Source organism: Salvelinus sp. IW2-2015, linkage group LG1 (genome assembly GCF_002910315.2).
Source record: "Salvelinus sp. IW2-2015 linkage group LG1, ASM291031v2, whole genome shotgun sequence".
NCBI lineage: Eukaryota > Metazoa > Chordata > Actinopteri > Salmoniformes > Salmonidae > Salvelinus > Salvelinus sp. IW2-2015.
The window spans coordinates 19,128,933-19,146,735 of NC_036838.1; the positions used below are offsets into that span (position 1 = coordinate 19,128,933).

The 17,803-nt window shown below is 43.8% G+C and overlaps 1 protein-coding gene across 2 annotated transcripts; it reads left to right on the top strand.

Moving 5' to 3' along the window:
• The first annotated feature begins 1,730 nt into the window (after positions 1 to 1,730).
• On the top strand, positions 1,731 to 17,482 carry si:dkey-156n14.3 (zinc finger protein ZXDC). Of its 2 annotated transcripts, none has more exons than XR_011478404.1 (10): positions 1,731 to 4,319; positions 4,672 to 4,824; positions 6,379 to 6,457; positions 6,863 to 6,993; positions 7,302 to 7,472; positions 7,568 to 8,364; positions 8,545 to 8,629; positions 8,844 to 9,016; positions 9,206 to 9,323; positions 16,507 to 17,482. XR_011478404.1 is itself a non-coding variant. In XM_023984955.2 (10 exons), the coding sequence occupies exons 1-10, from the start codon at positions 2,315 to 2,317 to the stop codon at positions 16,591 to 16,593; spliced, it is 3,783 nt and encodes a 1,260-aa protein (XP_023840723.1). In that variant the 5' UTR covers positions 1,731 to 2,314; the 3' UTR covers positions 16,594 to 17,482. The 2 variants fall into 2 exon arrangements, 1 of the variants encoding a protein (XP_023840723.1); XM_023984955.2 differs by having other exon boundaries at positions 9,222 to 9,323.
• Positions 17,483 to 17,803: the final 321 nt, after the last annotated feature.

Below are 17,803 nucleotides of genomic sequence, written 5' to 3' on the forward strand. Positions count from 1 at the left end.
TGTCGCAACAAAGCATCCTTCACTCATTCTGCCAAACATACCCTCGTAAAACTGACTATCCTACCCATCCTTGACTTCGGCGATGTCATTTACAAAGTAGCCTCCAACACTCTACTCAGCAAATTGGATGCAGTCTATCACAGTGCCATCCGTTTTGTCACCAAAGCCCCATATACTACCCACCACTGCTACCTGTATGCTCTCTTTGGCTGGCCCTCGCTTCATATTCGTTGCCAATCCCACTGGCTCCAGCTCATCTATAAGTCTTTGCTAGGTAAAGCCCCACCTTATCTCAGCTCACTGGTCACCATAGCAGCACCCACCCGTAGCACGTGCTCCAGCAGGTATATTTCCCTGGTCACCCCCAAAGCCAATTCCTACTTTGGCCTCCTTTCCTTCCAGTTCTCTGCTGCCAATGACTGGAACGAACTGTAAAAATCACTGAAGCTGGAGACTCATATTCCCCTCACTAACTTTAAGCATCAGCTGTCAGAGCAGCTTACAGATCATTGCACCTGTACATAGCCTATCTGTAAATAGCCCACCCAACTACCTCATCCCCATATTGTTATTTTTTTCTTTGCTCCTTTGCACCCCAGTATCTCTACTTGCACATTCATCTTCTGCACATCTATCACTCCAATGTTTAATTGCTCAATTGTAATTTATTTCGCCACTATGGCCCATTTATTGCCTTACCTCCCTAATCTTACTTCATTTGCACACACTGTATATAGACTTTTCTATTGTGTTATTGACTGTACGTTTGTTTATTCCATGTGTAACTCTGTGTTGTTGTTTGTGTCGCACTGCTTTGCTTTATCTTGGCCAGGTCGCAGTTGTAAATGAGAACTTGTTCTCAACTGGCTGACCTGGTTAAATAAAGGTTAAATATATATATATTTTTTATAGATATATAAGAACCAAAAAAGATAATGGAGCATTTGAATAGTAGATAAAATTCTAATAGACACAACGTTTAAACATAGTGCATGCGTGTAGAAGTACCAAAGTAAACTTCAATTCACATCACCTGTTGAATATTTTTGCATAAAGCATGAATATCTGGCTGTGTTCTGTGTACAGTATAAGTTTAACCTTCTCATTGAACTAGGCTTGACAGACATAAACTATATGCTGCTTACAATCCCCTTTGCTCATTCAAGTGTTTTGTGACAGTGTTTGCTTACAAGTATACCTAATGTAAATATATCGTAGTTCATGTACAGAATATTATGTGATCTGTCTTCCTCCTGATTTTCTTTCTATAATGATTCTGTAAATGTATATCTATGTTATTCCTTATCTGCTTGTGTTGGTCAAAACCTATTTGTAAATTTGTCCATTTGTTTTATATAGCTTATCTTAGAAATCAAATAAAGATATATGATTAAGACTTATCTCACTATTAAAGTTGGCAGATTATGTTTGTTCCTGGAGTTAACAAAATCATGCATGCTTTAAGAAAGGTCATTGCCATGGACAGTGCATCTCATTCCCCCAAAATAGATCATCATATTCATTACTAATGTGCATGGTGGATGTCTCCCTGGACTGTAGTCTGTAACTATTTATGTGTATGCTTAATAGGCCTACATGGAAATCTGTGAATCTTAGAGAAAGATTTCTGCCTTACAGTGAATTACTAATCCTGAAAGACTTTCATACAAAATGAAATACACTGTTTATAGTTACATTAACACATTTAAACACATTATATATTAATGACATTACTGATTGTACATTGACAAAAAAGTGTATATTAGTGTGCATACAGAGGCTTACAGACAGACTATCAAGAGTTGCATGCACAGGTAAGCTCAAAGTAATTTAGAGAATTAAGTAACCATTCAAACATATAAGACAACTAAACGTTTGTTTAATTTTAAAGACATGAATGAATTAGTACTTTTTATGTCTTGTTCTCCTTAGACATTTGTTTCAACTATGTAAAATCGTTTGGACAGTAATGAGCTTATAGTGCCACCTAGTGGTCCTCAATAATAACAATCTCCCGTAAACCATACATTTTTGTAAGACCACATACAATGCACAACTAATTTTGCTTTCAGAAAAGATTCAATACAATGATAACATGAATGTAACGAGTATGTATTACGGCACCGCAGGGCGTTTGAATGGTTTTGAACTTTGCAATAAGATACAAATAGTTCCATTCCATTCCATCGGTTTGTTATCCATCCATTCCGGCCACGGTTTACGATAAACTTTGGCGTTGCTTACCGGCTCGCCTTCCCCATTTGTGGGAAGGGCGGGCCTTTTATGCACTGCAGCCTGCTACAGGGATACCAAGATGGAAATCCAGGGGCTTTCTGATGCCCAAAACATTTACTATCAACATGGCGCCCCACGTAGAACAGGCTCGTCTCAGTTTAGGACAACGACACTTTCTTGCTCCATTTCGAACGAGAACGAAGCAGAGGATAATTTGGAATCGCACGAACTGCAAAGCAACAACAACAATAGGCCGAGGACATCTCCATTTCGCCTGCTGGTAGAAAATGGCAGCGGTGTTTGCTTGCCCGTCTGCAAGCAGAACGGTAAAAATAATAGCCCTCTTCAAGCCCAAACAGCGAGTGTGGGACTCCGTAACGTGAATACTTTGAAAGAAAGGGAGCTGAACACACAACAACCTCCACAAGATTTGAGGACGGGTTACAAATATGATGTTGAAAGTGGGGATAGCATATTGCAAATGGCGTTGCCTTTCTTTGAGGGGGAAGAGGAACATTCGCAGCAACTGCAAATTGCGGTTTTACGGCAGCAACATGAAGACGGCGCCTCCCTGTTGCAGTCATTGGCGAGCGAGAGCACGGCGGCCTACAGGAGCAACACCACGGCTAGCGCGAAAAAAAACACCGAGGAATTGTATGTGGTTTTCAACATTGTCCAAGAGGATGGAAATGACACAAATAAAGACGTACTGGGAAATCCATCCAAAGATGGAGATACAATAAGCGGTAAGAAGCCTGAAGATTCCAAAATCATTCCATGTAATTCGATGGAGGTTCAAAACACCAATGCCCTTATTGAATCAGACGAGAATTTGAACAATTTAGCAGGCAGGGCCTTGAAAATAACTGCTCCTCGGTCTAGTGTATTAAATTCAAGTTCAAATAGTGAGGGTGAGGCAACTGTACCGACTGAAAAACAGTCTATGTGTTATGAAACGGAGAATGAAAACGCTGTTTTGACAAACGAATATGGCGATAACATATGCGGCCACCTTGACAACATTGACAGTGGCGCGGCAGACGAATTACTTTCTCAGCCCGAAGCTAGAGAACGCAGTGCCTTGATTTCAGAAAACACCTATATCGTGGAAATGAGCGACACTATGGAGACTTCCGACTTCATTTCCGACCCTGGCACGAGCCTCTCTGCTTCCGCCAATGCAGATGGGGCCTCTGCCAACGAGACTTTCTCTGGAACCATCATGATAAACAACCAAAGCATCATAGTAACCATAGAAAACGGGATACTGACTCTAGCAGCACCTCCAGAGGGTTACACCCACAAAGATGACGGAATGGTCGGCTTGAAGGAACACCTTGGAATGAAAGACAATGAGGACATAGTGCTTCTCAACTATGACAGCGGGACCAAATCCATTGGGAAAATCAGCAACGTGGCAGTTATTCGGACTGGTCACCACGAAGAGCATAGGCTTGGCATGTCCACAAGCGACTCCGAACTGACTCTGGCTGACCACTGTTCATTGTCAGAGTTTGGCGCCTCTCTGGACTCGTGCCCAGGCATCAAGCAGGAGAGCGGGACGCTGTGTGCCATAAGCGAGGGTGACTTGGTGTCCCTGCGGCCAGAGGGTTCTTTCGTCGACTGTGTCGACAACGACGACTTCCAGCCTGTCAGCTTCATTGGTGCTTCAGGACTCTCCAAGAAAGGTGCCTTAGTCACAACGTACCGCTGCCCCCAGCCCGGCTGCCCCAGCACCTTCGACGCTCGCCAAAAGGTCAAGATGCACCTTCTCAACCACACTGAGGACCAGAGGCCCTTCAAGTGCACCTTTGAGGGCTGCAGCTGGGCCTTCACCACCTCCTACAAGCTCAAACGCCACCTCCAGTCTCACGACAAGGTGCGGCCACACAAGTGCGAGTGGGAGGGCTGCGGCCGCCGCTTCACCACGGTCTACAACCTGAAGGCGCACGTGAAGCAGCACGACCAAGAGAACTCCTTCGTGTGTGAAATCTGCAGTGAGCGCTTCCGCAGCGCCACCCGGCTGACCAATCACCAGCGGGCCCATTTTGAACCCGAGAGGCCGCACAAGTGCGAATTTCCAGGTGAGGCGAACGTTGTTCAGGTGAAATAAATGTTCAGAATTATGTTTCAATGTCATATGCGCTTGTGTAGTCAAATGCCTTCCTTGTAAACTCGAAAGGCATTTCACTGTACTTGTGCATGTGACATTGAAACTTGAATCATCATTCTGAACATTCATTTCACCTGAACAACTATTTAATGGGCAATTCCTTGGTAACAGAATGATGTTGAGACTCTCATTTTCACATTGTTTAAAGTGAGTCTATATGCACGTGTATTCATATATATTGTCACAGAAGTAACTTTTTTTTTTCTGTGTGTGTATTTAACCTCTGCCTGTGTGTGTGTGTGTGTGTGTGTGTGTCTCCTCAGGCTGTGAGAAGACCTTCATCACCTACAGTGCCCTATTCTCCCACAACCGCACACACTTCCGCGAGACGGGCCAGTTCACCTGCACCTATCCGGGATGCGACAAGCGCTATGACAAGGCCTGCCGCCTCAAGATCCACATGCGCAGCCACACAGGTACTTCATAGTGATTGATATGTTTATATAGCCTTAACACTTTTCCAAAAGTCTGAGTGCACTTTACATTGTCATGAGTAGCATCCACCTGAAATGTTCCCATACTATATCACGTTCAATTTTAACATTTATGGTTACTTAATGCTTTTTATAAGCTGAGCGAAAACTGCCACAGATTCATTTTGATCCAAAGCGACTAACAAAACTGTCAACACGTAAACTGCATGACCAAAAGTATGTGGACACCTGTTGTCGACCATCTCATTCCAATATCGTGGGCATTAATATGGAGTTGGCCCCTCCTTTGTTGCTTTTACAGCCTCCACTCTTCTGGGAAGGCTTTTCAATAGATGTTGGAACATTGCTTCAAGGACTTGCTTCCATTCAGCAAGAGCATTAGTGAGGTCGGGCACTGATGTTGGGCGATTAGGCCTGGCTCGCAGTCGGTGTGCCAATTCATCCCAAAGGTGCTCGATGGGGTTAAGGTCAGGGCTCTGTGCAGGACAGTCAAGTTCTTCCACACCGATCTCAACAAACCATTTCTGTATGGATGTTGCTTTGTGCACAGGGGCATTGACATGCTGAAACAGGAAAGGGCCATCCACAAAGTTGGAGCACAGAATAGTCTGGAATGTCATTCTAGGCTGTAGCGTTGATTTCCCTTCACGGGAACTAAGGAGCCTAGTTCGAACCATGAAAACAGCCCCAGACCATTATTCTTCCACCAAACTTTACAGTTGGCACTATGCATTGAGTCAGGTAGCGTTCTGGCATCCGCAAAACCCAGATTCGTCGGTCGGACTGCCAGATGGTGAAGTGGGATTCATCACTCCAGAGAACGCATTTCCACTGCTCCAGCCGACACTTGGCATTGTGCATGGTGATCTTAGGCTTGTGTGCGGCTGCTCGGCCATGGAAACCCATTTCATGAAGCTCCCGACGAACAGTTTTTGTGCTGATGTTGCTTCCAATGGCAGTTTGGAACTCGGTAGTGAGTGTTTCAATCGAGGACAGACTATTTTTACGCTCTTCAGCATTCGGCGGTCCCGTTCTGTGAGCTTGTGTGGCCTACCACTTTGCGGCTGAGCATTAACAGCAGTTACTGTTTACCGGGGCAGCTCTAGCAGGGCAGAAGTTTTGACGAACTGACTTGTTACAATGGAGTCATCCTATGACGGTGCCACGTTGAAAGCCACTGAGCTCTTCAGTATGGCCATTTTACTGCCAATATTTTTCTATGGAGATTGAATGGTTGGGTGCTTGAATTTGTACACCTTTCCGCCACGATTGTGGCTGAAATAGCCAAATCTACTGCTTTGAAGGCGTATCCACATACTTTTGTGTATATAGTGTATATTCTACTGCACTGTTGTAGCTAGTAACATAAGCATTTCACTGCACTTGCTATAACACCTGCAAATCTGTGTACATGACCAATAAATGCTTGTATGATATTAATATCAAAACACAGACACAAATCCATATTATGTGGTCCATGTTTCACCATTAGTATAGTTACTCATGCCTAGGCTAAGTCTCCTCCTTCGGTTTCAGGCGAGAGGCCATTCATCTGCGACTCAGAGGCCTGTGGCTGGTCCTTCACCAGCATGTCCAAGTTACTTAGGCACAAAAGGTAACTTAATGCTGTCCCTCACTCAACTTTCCATCCCTGAGGTGTTTAGGTATTGTGATGATGTGGGTCCTCTGTTCTAGTTTAGGGCCTCTCTCATAACTGTCCTACCAAATTGTCACTCTTGTTTGAAAGTGTTGGATTTATTGTTTAGAGTCATACTCTTCCCTAATTGATAATGCAGTAAAAATAAAAAGGTAATTTATCATAAGTTTTATCCGAAGCATCTTGCCATTACAAAACACATCCAGTTTTGTGTGTTCCTTTCTGGAATGCCAGCAAACCCATAGTTCAAACTCCCTGAGCCATAGGAGTAAGCATTTCATTATATTTGTATACATATGATGAAAGAATTGAACCTTGGACCACATAGACCCCACCACCCCCCCCTGCCCTCTGTTATTTCAGGAAGCATGACGACGACAGGCGCTTCACCTGCCCAGAGGAGGGATGTGGCAAGTCCTTCACCAGGGCAGAGCACCTCAAGGGCCACAGCATCACCCACCTGGGCACCAAGCCCTTTGAGTGCCACGTAGACGGTAGGTGTCATCATGAGATAATTTAGGATCAGCGTTTGCCATGGTGAATAAGATTAGCTGACATGGACAGGGGAGGCCCGATCCTAGTTCATCACTGCTATGGTCTATTCTGAGACGCTTTATGAATACGGGCCTTGTCCTCTTACCGTTGGCCTCGTCCTTTTATCCATGTAGGGTTAATCAAAACATTAATTTCCCCTTTTTAAAGTATTTTTGGACTGAACCACTTTTGGTTGATAGTTGGATATGCTCTTCTCTCTAAAGGGCCTCTGATAAATGTGTCTTCTTACGTGTGTGTGCCTGTGTAGGCTGCAGTGCCAAGTTCTCAGCACGGAGCAGCCTGTATATCCACTCGAAGAAGCACAAGCAAGACGCGGGCAGCCTGAGGACGTGTTGCCCCGTGGCCAACTGCAGCAAGCACTTCTCCTCCCGCAGTAGCCTCAAGAGCCACATGCTCAAACACCACCACCTCAGCCCCGGTACGGATCACACACACGTACTCTGTTCCTCAAGAAACACATGCTCAAACACCCCCACTGCCTGTGTAATGACTGTGTGTCTTTCTTCCAATCAGACATGCTAAGCCAGCTGGAGGCCACACCCACGCTGACCCCCAGCAGCGAGCTGGTCAGCGGCGCCACCGCCACAGGAACTGGTTCGGGGGTCACCGGAAGCGACCAGCTTGCCAACCTGGACCTCAGCTCCCTGTTCTCTGCTGTGCTTGGAGGTCCTGCGCCCACCACCCACGGGGTCGGGGTGCCTGTGGGCAGCACAGGGCCAGCAGGCTCCTTCGCCATGGACTTGTCCCTGGTCAGCTCGGGCATCCTCACCATCGACCCAGCCTCGGTTGGCACCGCCCTAGGCACGTCCGGTCACGGTGCTACCATGGTCAAAGCCTCCGTGGACCCGCTCATCCTGGCGGCAGGGGTGGACATGGGCCACCTTGAGGGGACAGTTGGGGGAGTCCTCCCCCCGCAGGGCACACTCAACCTGGACGACGTGCAGACGGTCACCCCAGAGGCCCTCAGCTCCCTCACAGCCCTCACCATGCAGGCCGCCACATCCACCGCAGACCACCATACACTCACACACACCCTCAGTTCCTCCAGCACACTGGCTGCCGAGCCCTCACCCCTGGCTGCGCCCCCTGGGACCAAGCTCCTCTCGTCCCCCTCTAAGGTGACTGAGGCTGGAGGGAGCAGGGGTAGCAGCGGGCCTCTCTTGGGCTGTGTGGAGGTGCTGGGGCAGCAGGAGGGGGGCAAGGTGCTGACCCAGTTTGTGTTCCCTGGCCACGGCAGCGGCTGCACGTTCAGCCCACAGAAAGAGCCTGAGCTCAGCCACAGCTCGGCAGTCTCGCCCTGCTCCTTCCTGGTGAGTGGCTTACTAACTAACGCTCTGGTTACAGAATTTGAAGAATGAAATTCAAATAACTGTTTTCCCTTAATTTGACATTCAGTTGAGATAAGATGATGTTATATGTCCTCGTTTCTATACATGTTCCGAGTCACGGCAGTTGTTTCGTGTGTCACGTTTTTCCTATCTGTCTTGTAGGAAAGTAGTGGCTCAGCGCGGACTGACTACAGAGCTATCCAGCTGGCCAAGAAGAGGAAACAGAGAGGCCCCACCGCCTGCTCAGGTAAATTTATAGCCCACACTCCACTCACAATTGGGCTCATTTTTATTCATAGACGTAAAAAAAAAAAAAAGAGCATCATAGGAACTTCTCATATGATTATGCTCCTGTTTTATCTGTTGTAGAGAAAGAGCATCATTAAAGATACGGTACTAGTCTCATATGATTTAGCTCCTAGTAGTAATAGTTTGAACTATTTAATCCTTTCTTGTTACAGGGAGCTCAGGATTGGGTCAGAGGAAGAGTAAAGGCGGGAAGGCCAGCAGTGCCTCAGCGCCATTGGTTCCCACAAGCGCCCGTTTTGGTGAAGGTTCTGCATCTGCAAATGGGGGGCTGACTATCCGTGACCCTGTCACCGGGGCCCAGTATGTGCAGATCCAACTCTTGCAGGTGAGAAGGTTCTCCTACCAGGACATTTGCAATGCTATTTTTGTTTTTTATACGGCACAGACAAGAGTGCTGATGAGGAAGGCATGTATTACAGACCAAAATAAAATATACTAGCTTGTCCATGCATGACCATTGGCATGTTTGAATCCTTTTTAATATGATTTGTGGATTCAAATGAATTATTTAAAGTGTGTGTGTGTGTAAGGATGACCCTCCCAGCGACGGGGATCTAGCCTTCCAGCTGAGCTCCCAGCCCTCCAGCTCCCACTCCCAACTTACCGTGGACCTGCCCGTCAACATCCTACAGGTGGGCTTTTTTTGCACATAGAATTAGTAATACATTTTATTTGTGACTCGGGTTTTCAAAAAAAACAAAATGCCAATGACTGTGCAGCCAAGTTGTCGCAGTCTGAGGCAATGTCCATCTAAGCTGTGCGCGTGCACGGCCACTCACTTCCTCCGAGACTGTTCCACAGAAGAAATGCCAGATGCAAGAGATTGAGCTTCACTGAGTTTGCCCCGTTAGTTTCCACTATATAGATCAAGGTTTTTTTCTGTGATTGAATTAACATTATATCAGCCCCTTTTCAATGCAACAAAACAAATCTAGCTTTGCAAGATTGGGTCTGATTTTTGTTGCAGGGCCAGAGCGCAACAGAGTAGAATTATATTGGCGTAGCCCACAAGCGGTCATTCAATTACCCATGAGTGAATGTGCTTTTCAGTTCAGAGCGCAGAGGTGCACATTTGTTGATATTCTTTGCTAATTAGCGAGTTATTAACCTGGTTATAGATAAGTATAGGTCAGCAATGGGAAGTTGCTGCTTCCTGGAAAAGCACAAAACGTGTAGGCTACATTTCAAGCTGTCTTTGAAAAGCCAATCAGGTAAAAAGCTTAAGTCTTAATTGAAGGTGCGGTGTTGTATTTTGAGACAGGCTTGAATATGCGAATAAGCCCATAGGCAGAGAGGTAGCCTACATTGTCTAATTCTCAGTATGGTAATAATAATTTATTTTATTTTGTAAAGTGGTTTCTTGCATCATACAACACAATAGAATGCAATTTACAGTCACCTATTTGGCCAATGGTATTACAGACCAAGTACAAAATCATGAATTAATGTCAACCCCTTTATAATGTAAAAATGTTTTTAAGCCCCATGCATTGAACACCACACATACTGTAGGCTATATCATAGTAATCAAAAGCTATTTCCATATGAAAAGGTTATGGGATTTGCTCCATAGTTTTTTTTGGTAGGCCTACATTATGCCCAAATAGCCACAATAGCCTATTGGCTATTGTCTAAAACTGCAAGGGTACAGCCACAGTGTTCACTGTCCCAGAAGTTGCTCAAAATTCTCACAATGTTCCAAGTTTCTGCTCACAAGACCTAAAATTTGCTCAGTGCCCCAAAAGGTTAGAGGGAACAGAGGTCTGATGGCCTGTGCCCATTCTCTTTGATTTACTTCCTAACTGGACAAGACAAACTAATTTCTCATAGCTAGTCATATCAAATGTTATTTATCACAAGCTTCATTAACAGCAGGTGTAGACTAACAGCAAAATGCTTACATAAGGCTCCTCCCAACAATGCAGAGAGAAAAAGATAAATAATAGAAAGATAACAACACAAGGAATAAATTCACAATGAGTAACGATAACTTGGCTATATACACTGGGTACAGAGTCGGGGGTAATTGAGGTGGATATGTACATGGAAGTATGGATAAAGTGACTAGACAACAGGATAGATAATAAACAGTAACAGCAGCGTATGTGATGACTCAAGAGTTTGTGCAAAAAGGGTCAATGCAGATAGTCCGGGTAGTTATTGCTTAACTAAACAAGAATATACACGCAATATGTAAATTGTTGGGCCCATGTTTCATGAACTGAAATAAAAAATAATCCCAGAAAATTCCATAAGCACAGAAAGCTTATTTTTCTCAAATTTTGTGCACAAATTTGTTTGCATCCCTGTTAGTGTGCATTTCTCATTTGCCAAGATAATCCATCCAACTGACAAGTGTGGCATATCAAGAAGAGGATTATACAGCATGATCGTTACACAGTTGCACCTTGTGCTGGGGACAAAAGGCCACTCTAAAATGTGCAGTTTTGTCATACAACACAATGCCACAGATGTCTCATGTTTTGAGATAGTCAGCATGCCAATTGCACACTGCAGGAATGTCTACCAGAGCTTTTGCCAGATCATTTAATGTTAATTTCTCTACCATAAGCCGCCTCCGTCGTTTTAGAGAATTTGGCAGTACATCCAACCAGCCTCACAACCGCAGACCACGTGTTGCCTGCCAAGGGCCTCCACTTCCTGCTTCTTTACCTGCGGGATGGTCTGAGACCAGCCACCCGGACTGCTGATGGAACTATGGGTTTGCACAACCAAAGAATTTCTACAGAATCTATCTCGGGGAAGCTCATCTGTCATTCTTCCATTGGCCTGCATACTCAACAGGCATGTCACCCATTGAGCATGTTTGGGATGCTCTGGATTGACGTGTACGACAGCGTGTTCCAGTTCCCACCAATATCCAGCAACTTCTCAAAGCCATTTAAGAGGATTGGGACAACATTCTACAGGCCACAATCAACAGCCTAATCAACTAAATGCAAAGGAGATGTGTCGTGCTGCATGAGGCAAATGGTGCTCACACCAGATACTGACTTTTTTTTTTTATCCACGCCCCTCTTTTTTAAAAATTTTAATTTTAGGTACACTACATGACAAAGTATGTGGACACCTGCTTATCGAACATATCGTTCTAAAATCATGGCCATTAATCTGGAGTTGGTTCCCCCAACTCCAGGGTGGCTATGCTGCAATGGCAGCCTCCACTCTTCTGGGAAGGTTTTCCACTAAATGTTAGAACATTGCTGTGGGGACTTGCTTCCATTCAGCCACGAGAATTAGTGAGGTCGGACACTGATGTTTGGCGTACAGGTTCATCTGCCACACCTAAAGCCTATTCTCGTAGGAAGTTGCTATGGACCGTCAAGGTGCTAAAAGTCAGTATTTGGACTGTGTGAAATGTTGAATAATGTATGTGATATCAACAGAGGTATATTATCTGGGTGACCTAAATATTGACTGCTTGTCATCAAGCTGACCACTCAAAAATAATCTTCAAGCTGTAACCACTGCCTGCAATATGCTTCAAGTCATCAGTCAACCTCCCAGGGTATTTACAAACAGGAACTAAATCACCAAGGTGTATTGATCACACCTTTACTAATGTTGCAGAAATTGCCTCAATAGCAGTATCCACACCAATTGGATGTAATGATTATAATATCCATATTTAGCTCAAAGTTCCAAAGAATGTGTGTAAACGATCATATAAGAGGTTTTGCTATGATTCCTATATGGAAGATGTGAAAAATGATGTGTAATGAGGAACATCCGGACGCTCCACTTGAAGCATTTATGAAACGGCTTCTTCCGGTTACTGCTAGGCAAGCGCCCGTCAAGAAACTGACTGTTAGAACTGCCAAATCCCCATGGATAGATGATTCATTGATAAAATGGCTGAGAGAGATGAGGCAAAGGAAATGGCAAATACAGTGCCTTCGGAAAGTATTCAGACCCGTTGCATTTTTACACATTTTGTTATATTACAGCCTTATTCTAAAATTGTTTAACAACAATTCCTCAGCAATCTACACACAATACCCCATAATGACTAAGCAAAAACTGTTTTTTTAGACAGTTTTGCAAATGTATTAAAAAATAAACATACCTTATTTACATAAGTATTCAGACCCTTTACTATGAGACTTGAAATTGAGCTAAGGTGCATCCTGTTTCCATTGATCATCCTTGAGATGTGTCTACAACTTGATTGTAGTCCACCTGTGGTAAATTCAATTGATTGGACATGATTTGGAAAGGCACACACCTGTCTTGTTAGGTTCTAAATATCAGAGTAAGAACTCGACGGACACTATGAAAGCTAAAACCAAGTTTATTCATCCCAGAGGATTGAACAGCTTAACAGACAGACTTGGTTCTATGGTTCTACCATTAGTGGTATATATACCCCAATTTGGTGTGGAGTCTCCTCTGTCTCGCTAACCATTGAATCTTTATTGCTAGGCAGAAAATAAAGAGATACTGGCAATAAATTGTTCATTCTCCCTTAATGTGACCTCACCTCGACGCCCTTCATCACTAATCCATGGCTCTCCCCTTTATCAGTGCTGCCACGTGATTGTTTTCCCTACACTCAGTACATTCCAAGCTTAATTGCATTGATCATATGCATTCCTCCTACAGATACCCATTAACTTCTGGTGTAGACCATAGACTATGGCACACCTCATGTCTCTAGCATAACAAATGATTCATATTTAAAGTTTAGAAATCCGAACCATCACTATAAAAGGCCCCACAGTTGACAGTGCATGTCAGAGCAAAATCCAAGCCATGAGGTCAAAGGAATTGTCCGTAGAGCTCCGACACAGGATTATGTCGAGGCACAGATCTGGGGAAGGGTACCAAAATATGTTTGAAGCATTGAAGAAAACACAGTGGCCTCCATCATTCTTAAATGGAAGAAGTTTGGAACCACCAAGACTATTCCTAGAGCTGGCTGCCTGGCAAAACTGAGCAAACGGGTGAGAAGGGCCTTGGTCAGGGAGGTGACACTGACAGAGCTCAAGAGTTCCTCTGTGGAGATAGGAGAATCTTCCAGAAGGACAATCATCTCTGCAGCACTCCACCTATTAGGCCTTTATGGTAGTGGCCAGACGGAAGCCAGTACTCAGTAAAAGACACATGACAGCCCACTTGGAGTTTGCCAAAAGGGACCTAAAAGACTCTCAGACCATGAGAAACTAGATTCGCTGGTCTGATGAAACCAAGATTGATCTCTTTGGCCTGAATGCCAAAGGTCACGTCTGGAGGAAACCTGGCACCATCCCTACGGTGAAGCATGGTGGTGGCATCATCATACTGTAGGGATGTTTTTCAGCGGTAGGGACTGGGAGACTAGTCAGGATCGAGGGGAAAAGATTAACAGGGCAAAGTACAGAGCTCCTTGATGAAAACCTGCTCCAGAGTGCTCAGGACCTCAGACTGGGGTGAAGGTTCATCTTCCTACAGGACAATGACCCTCAGCACACAGCCAAGACAACGCCGGAGTGGCTTCGGAACACGTTTCTGAATGTCCTTGAGTGGCCCAGTCAGAGCCCGGACTTGAAACTGATCAAACATCTCTGGAGAGACCTGAAAATAGCTGTGCAGCAACGCAATCACTGCCAAAGGTGCTTCAACAAAGTACTGAGTAAAGGGTCTGAATACTTATGTAAATGTGATTATTTTATTTTTAATATATTTGCAAAAATGTCTTTGCTTTGTCATTATGGGGTATTGTGTGTAGATTGAGGGGGGAGAAATGATTTTAGTACATTTTTGAACAAGGCTGTAACATAACAAAATGTGGAAGAAGTCAAGGGGTCTGAATACTTTCCGATGGCACTATAAGTCTGACAACACAGCTGACTGGCAAACATACAGTAAAATCACAAATCACGTAACTAAACAAAAAAGAAGAAACTATACTATGGAACAAAGATGAATGATAGTAAAATGCTCTGGAGTACTTTAAATTCAATTCTAGGCAAAAAATCTAACTGCTCCATCCTCCATTGAGGCAGATGGCTTGTTGCCAACCATTTTAATCACTTTTTTGTTGACAAGATTAGCAGACTTAGGTATGACATGCAAAAATCAAATGCTAATCCTTTACATTCATGCATAATAGACCAAATAATGAAAGACAAGCATTGTAGTTTTACGTTCCACAGAGTGGGACTCAATAAGGACAAACCACCTGGTACCAACAATCTGGATGGGAAATTGCTGAGGTTGGAAGCAGAATGGTGTGAATCCTGTTTGCCACATATTTGATTTTAAGCCTAGAAGAAAGTGTGTGCCTTCAGACCTGGTGGAAGGCAAAGGTCATTCTGCTACATAAAAATAGAAGAGCACCCTTTAATGGTACAGTCAGTCTGTTACAAGTGCTTAGCAAATGTTAAGATTTTTTTTTTAATGAAATCGTTATTTTACAGAAAACAGACTATCAGCATGCTTATAGGGAAGGGCACTCAACATGCTCGGCACTGACAAAAATGACTCCTAATTGGCTGAAAGAAATTGATATTAAGGAGATTGTGGGCGCTGTTTTGTTAGATTTCAGTGCAGCTTTCGATGTCATTAATCATAACCTATTGCTGAAAAAATGTAGGTGTTATAGATTTGCATCCTCTGCCTCTTATTATGGATCGAGAGTTACTTATCTAGTAGAACACAGGGTCTTCGTTTAATCAAAGCCTCTCACGCAAATTCAGTTGTGTGGTGTTCCGCAGGGCAGTACAAATGACCTTCCGCTGACCTTGAATAAAGCCTGTGTGTGCGCTGACAACTCGAACCGTATACATGTCGGCTGCAACAGTAAGACACAGAGACGCTCAACACAGTCAGTTTTGGAATGTGTAACTAGCTGGTTCTAAATATCTCGTGCTAAAAGCATAATCTTTGGGACAAGTCACTCACTCAATGCTGAACCTCATTTAGAGCTATTGAATAATGTGGCGATTGAGCAAGTTGAGATTAAACTGCTGGGTGTAACGCTAGATGGCATGCTGTCATTGTCAAAACATATAGACTCAATGGTTGCTAAAATGGAGAGAGGTCTGTCCATGATAGGGCGTTGCTATGCCTTCTTGACATCTGTCGACCAAATAGGTCCTACAGGCCCTAGTTTTGACACACCTGGACTACTGCCCAGCTGTGTGGTCATGTGCGGCAAAGAAGGACATGCTGTAGGTGAATTGCAGTTGGTCCAGAACAGAGAAGCCCGTATCGATCACAGTTAATGTACACGGAGAGAAGGTGTCAGTCTCTCCTGGCTCAAAGATGAGAGATTGACTGCGTCACTATGGGTCTTTGTGCGAGGTATTGATGTGTTGAAGGTACTGAACTGTCTGTTCAAGCAGTTGGCACACAGTTCGGACACTCATCGGTACAACACAAGACATTTTGCTGGGAAAAGCGCAGTATTAAATAGACCCATGACTACATGGAACTCTCTGCCACCCCAGGTAACTCAAGTTAGCAATAAAACCAGTTACAAAAACTGTAAAAGAACACCTTACTGCACAAAGGGAGCTGTGAAGAGACACAGCCATTTTATATATCTTGTATTGTAATTTGCACTGTACAATGTATTAGACCTAGATGTTGTGTGTATGTACTGATATGTAGGCTGTGTGATGTTTTTCAGTTCATGACTAATGTCATGTTTCATGTGGACCCCATTAAGAGTAGCTGATGCTTTTGCAGCTAAAAGCATCATAAATACCAAATGTTTTAAAATGAAAGGAATTTGAATGTCAGTGGTTGTGGTGTGTTTGTACTGTAGTTAACATGGAAGTAAAGGAGTCATTTCTTTCTGCCTTTCCTCAGGAACCTCCTGCTTTGACAGAGGATGACAATGGCTCGGACAACTCCCAGTTCACAGGAAGCACCATAAACCTGCAGGACCTGGAGTGAGGAGTAGAAGGGAGGAGAGGGTCAGCCCAGAGCCAGGGGTCAATGTCCTCTGAGAAGGATGAGGGATATTGGGGCTCTGGAGAAAAGGGTGGATAATTGGGATGCGGCGTTTTAACACAAGACATCCAACGTCCCCTGCCAACTCAAGAGAGAACCTCACTCTCTCCAACAATGTTATGAGACCGATGTTAAAACATCTTCCCCTACAAGAAGCTGGTTTCTTAATCTTTCCTGCATTCAATGTTTTGATTATCTCTGGTGTGGGGAAACGCGAGATGAGAAAGTTCTGTACATCTGGGGTGTGGAAGAAGTGGAACCCAGAACTAAATGCACCTTGGGATGAATTGAATCATAAATATAGGAAAGTTACATTTGGGGACTTTTTCTCTCACTTTATACTGTATTTCAGAAATCCTGTTTTGTACCACAATCATGATTGTGAGAGACTTGTGTTATTGCACATCCAGTAGGTCCCTCGTGTCTCTTGTCAAACTGACGTTTTGTCAGTCGCCGCTACGGTGCCATATTCTAGCCACTCGTTCCCAGTGTGCTGTTTTCAGAGCTTCTGTCTAGGAGGCCTTATAGACATGACATACTTTACTCCCAGAACCATTGAGCATATGCTTTTTGTTAGACGTTAATTTTGTTTTTACTATTTTTTGGGGGGGGGGTAGATTTATTTTTCTACGGCTGTGTCTTATATGAACTACGGTTGAGTGAGACGTGAGCGGTCCGTGTTGAAAACATGTTGCCGGTCCACTTGTTTATAATGTCTAATGGTTATCAATATGTCATGACTTCCATCTACTTGTTATTTATTATCTTTGGTTTACCAAATGGCTGAATCCAAACGCCAAGAGTTTGAATAAAGGATCAAAGCACAATTATATATTTATTTTGTACAGTGTCTTTTTTTGTGTTGTATAGTATTTCTGTAGAACTTAGCTAAACCTAGACTTGATAAAGATTTCTATCTAGCTTTCCTGGTTTCACTCCTGGTTATATAGATTTATAGGGTCACATTGACTTCACCAAAGAGGCAAGAGCAGACCTTTTTATTGTGTAATTTTTTTATTCATTTGTTCATCACATACATGCAGTCAGTCCATCTAACTGCTATTCAGATATAATCAGGTAAAGAAGCACAATAGATTATCAATATAACGGATAAGAAAACAATCTGGTATGGCAAAATATTGTAAATCTGGTA

What these genes read in the sequence shown, in the direction of transcription:
- si:dkey-156n14.3 (XM_023984955.2), top strand. Translation starts at nt 2,315, where the DNA reads ATGGAAATCCAGGGGCTTTCTGATGCCCAAAACATTTACTATCAACAT. An exon ending in AAGTTACTTAGGCACAAAAG is followed by an intron (nt 6,458 to 6,862) that starts GTAACTTAATGC and finishes CTGTTATTTCAG; the next exon opens with GAAGCATGACGACGACAGGC. An exon ending in AGGCCCCACCGCCTGCTCAG is followed by an intron (nt 8,630 to 8,843) that starts GTAAATTTATAG and finishes TTCTTGTTACAG; the next exon opens with GGAGCTCAGGATTGGGTCAG.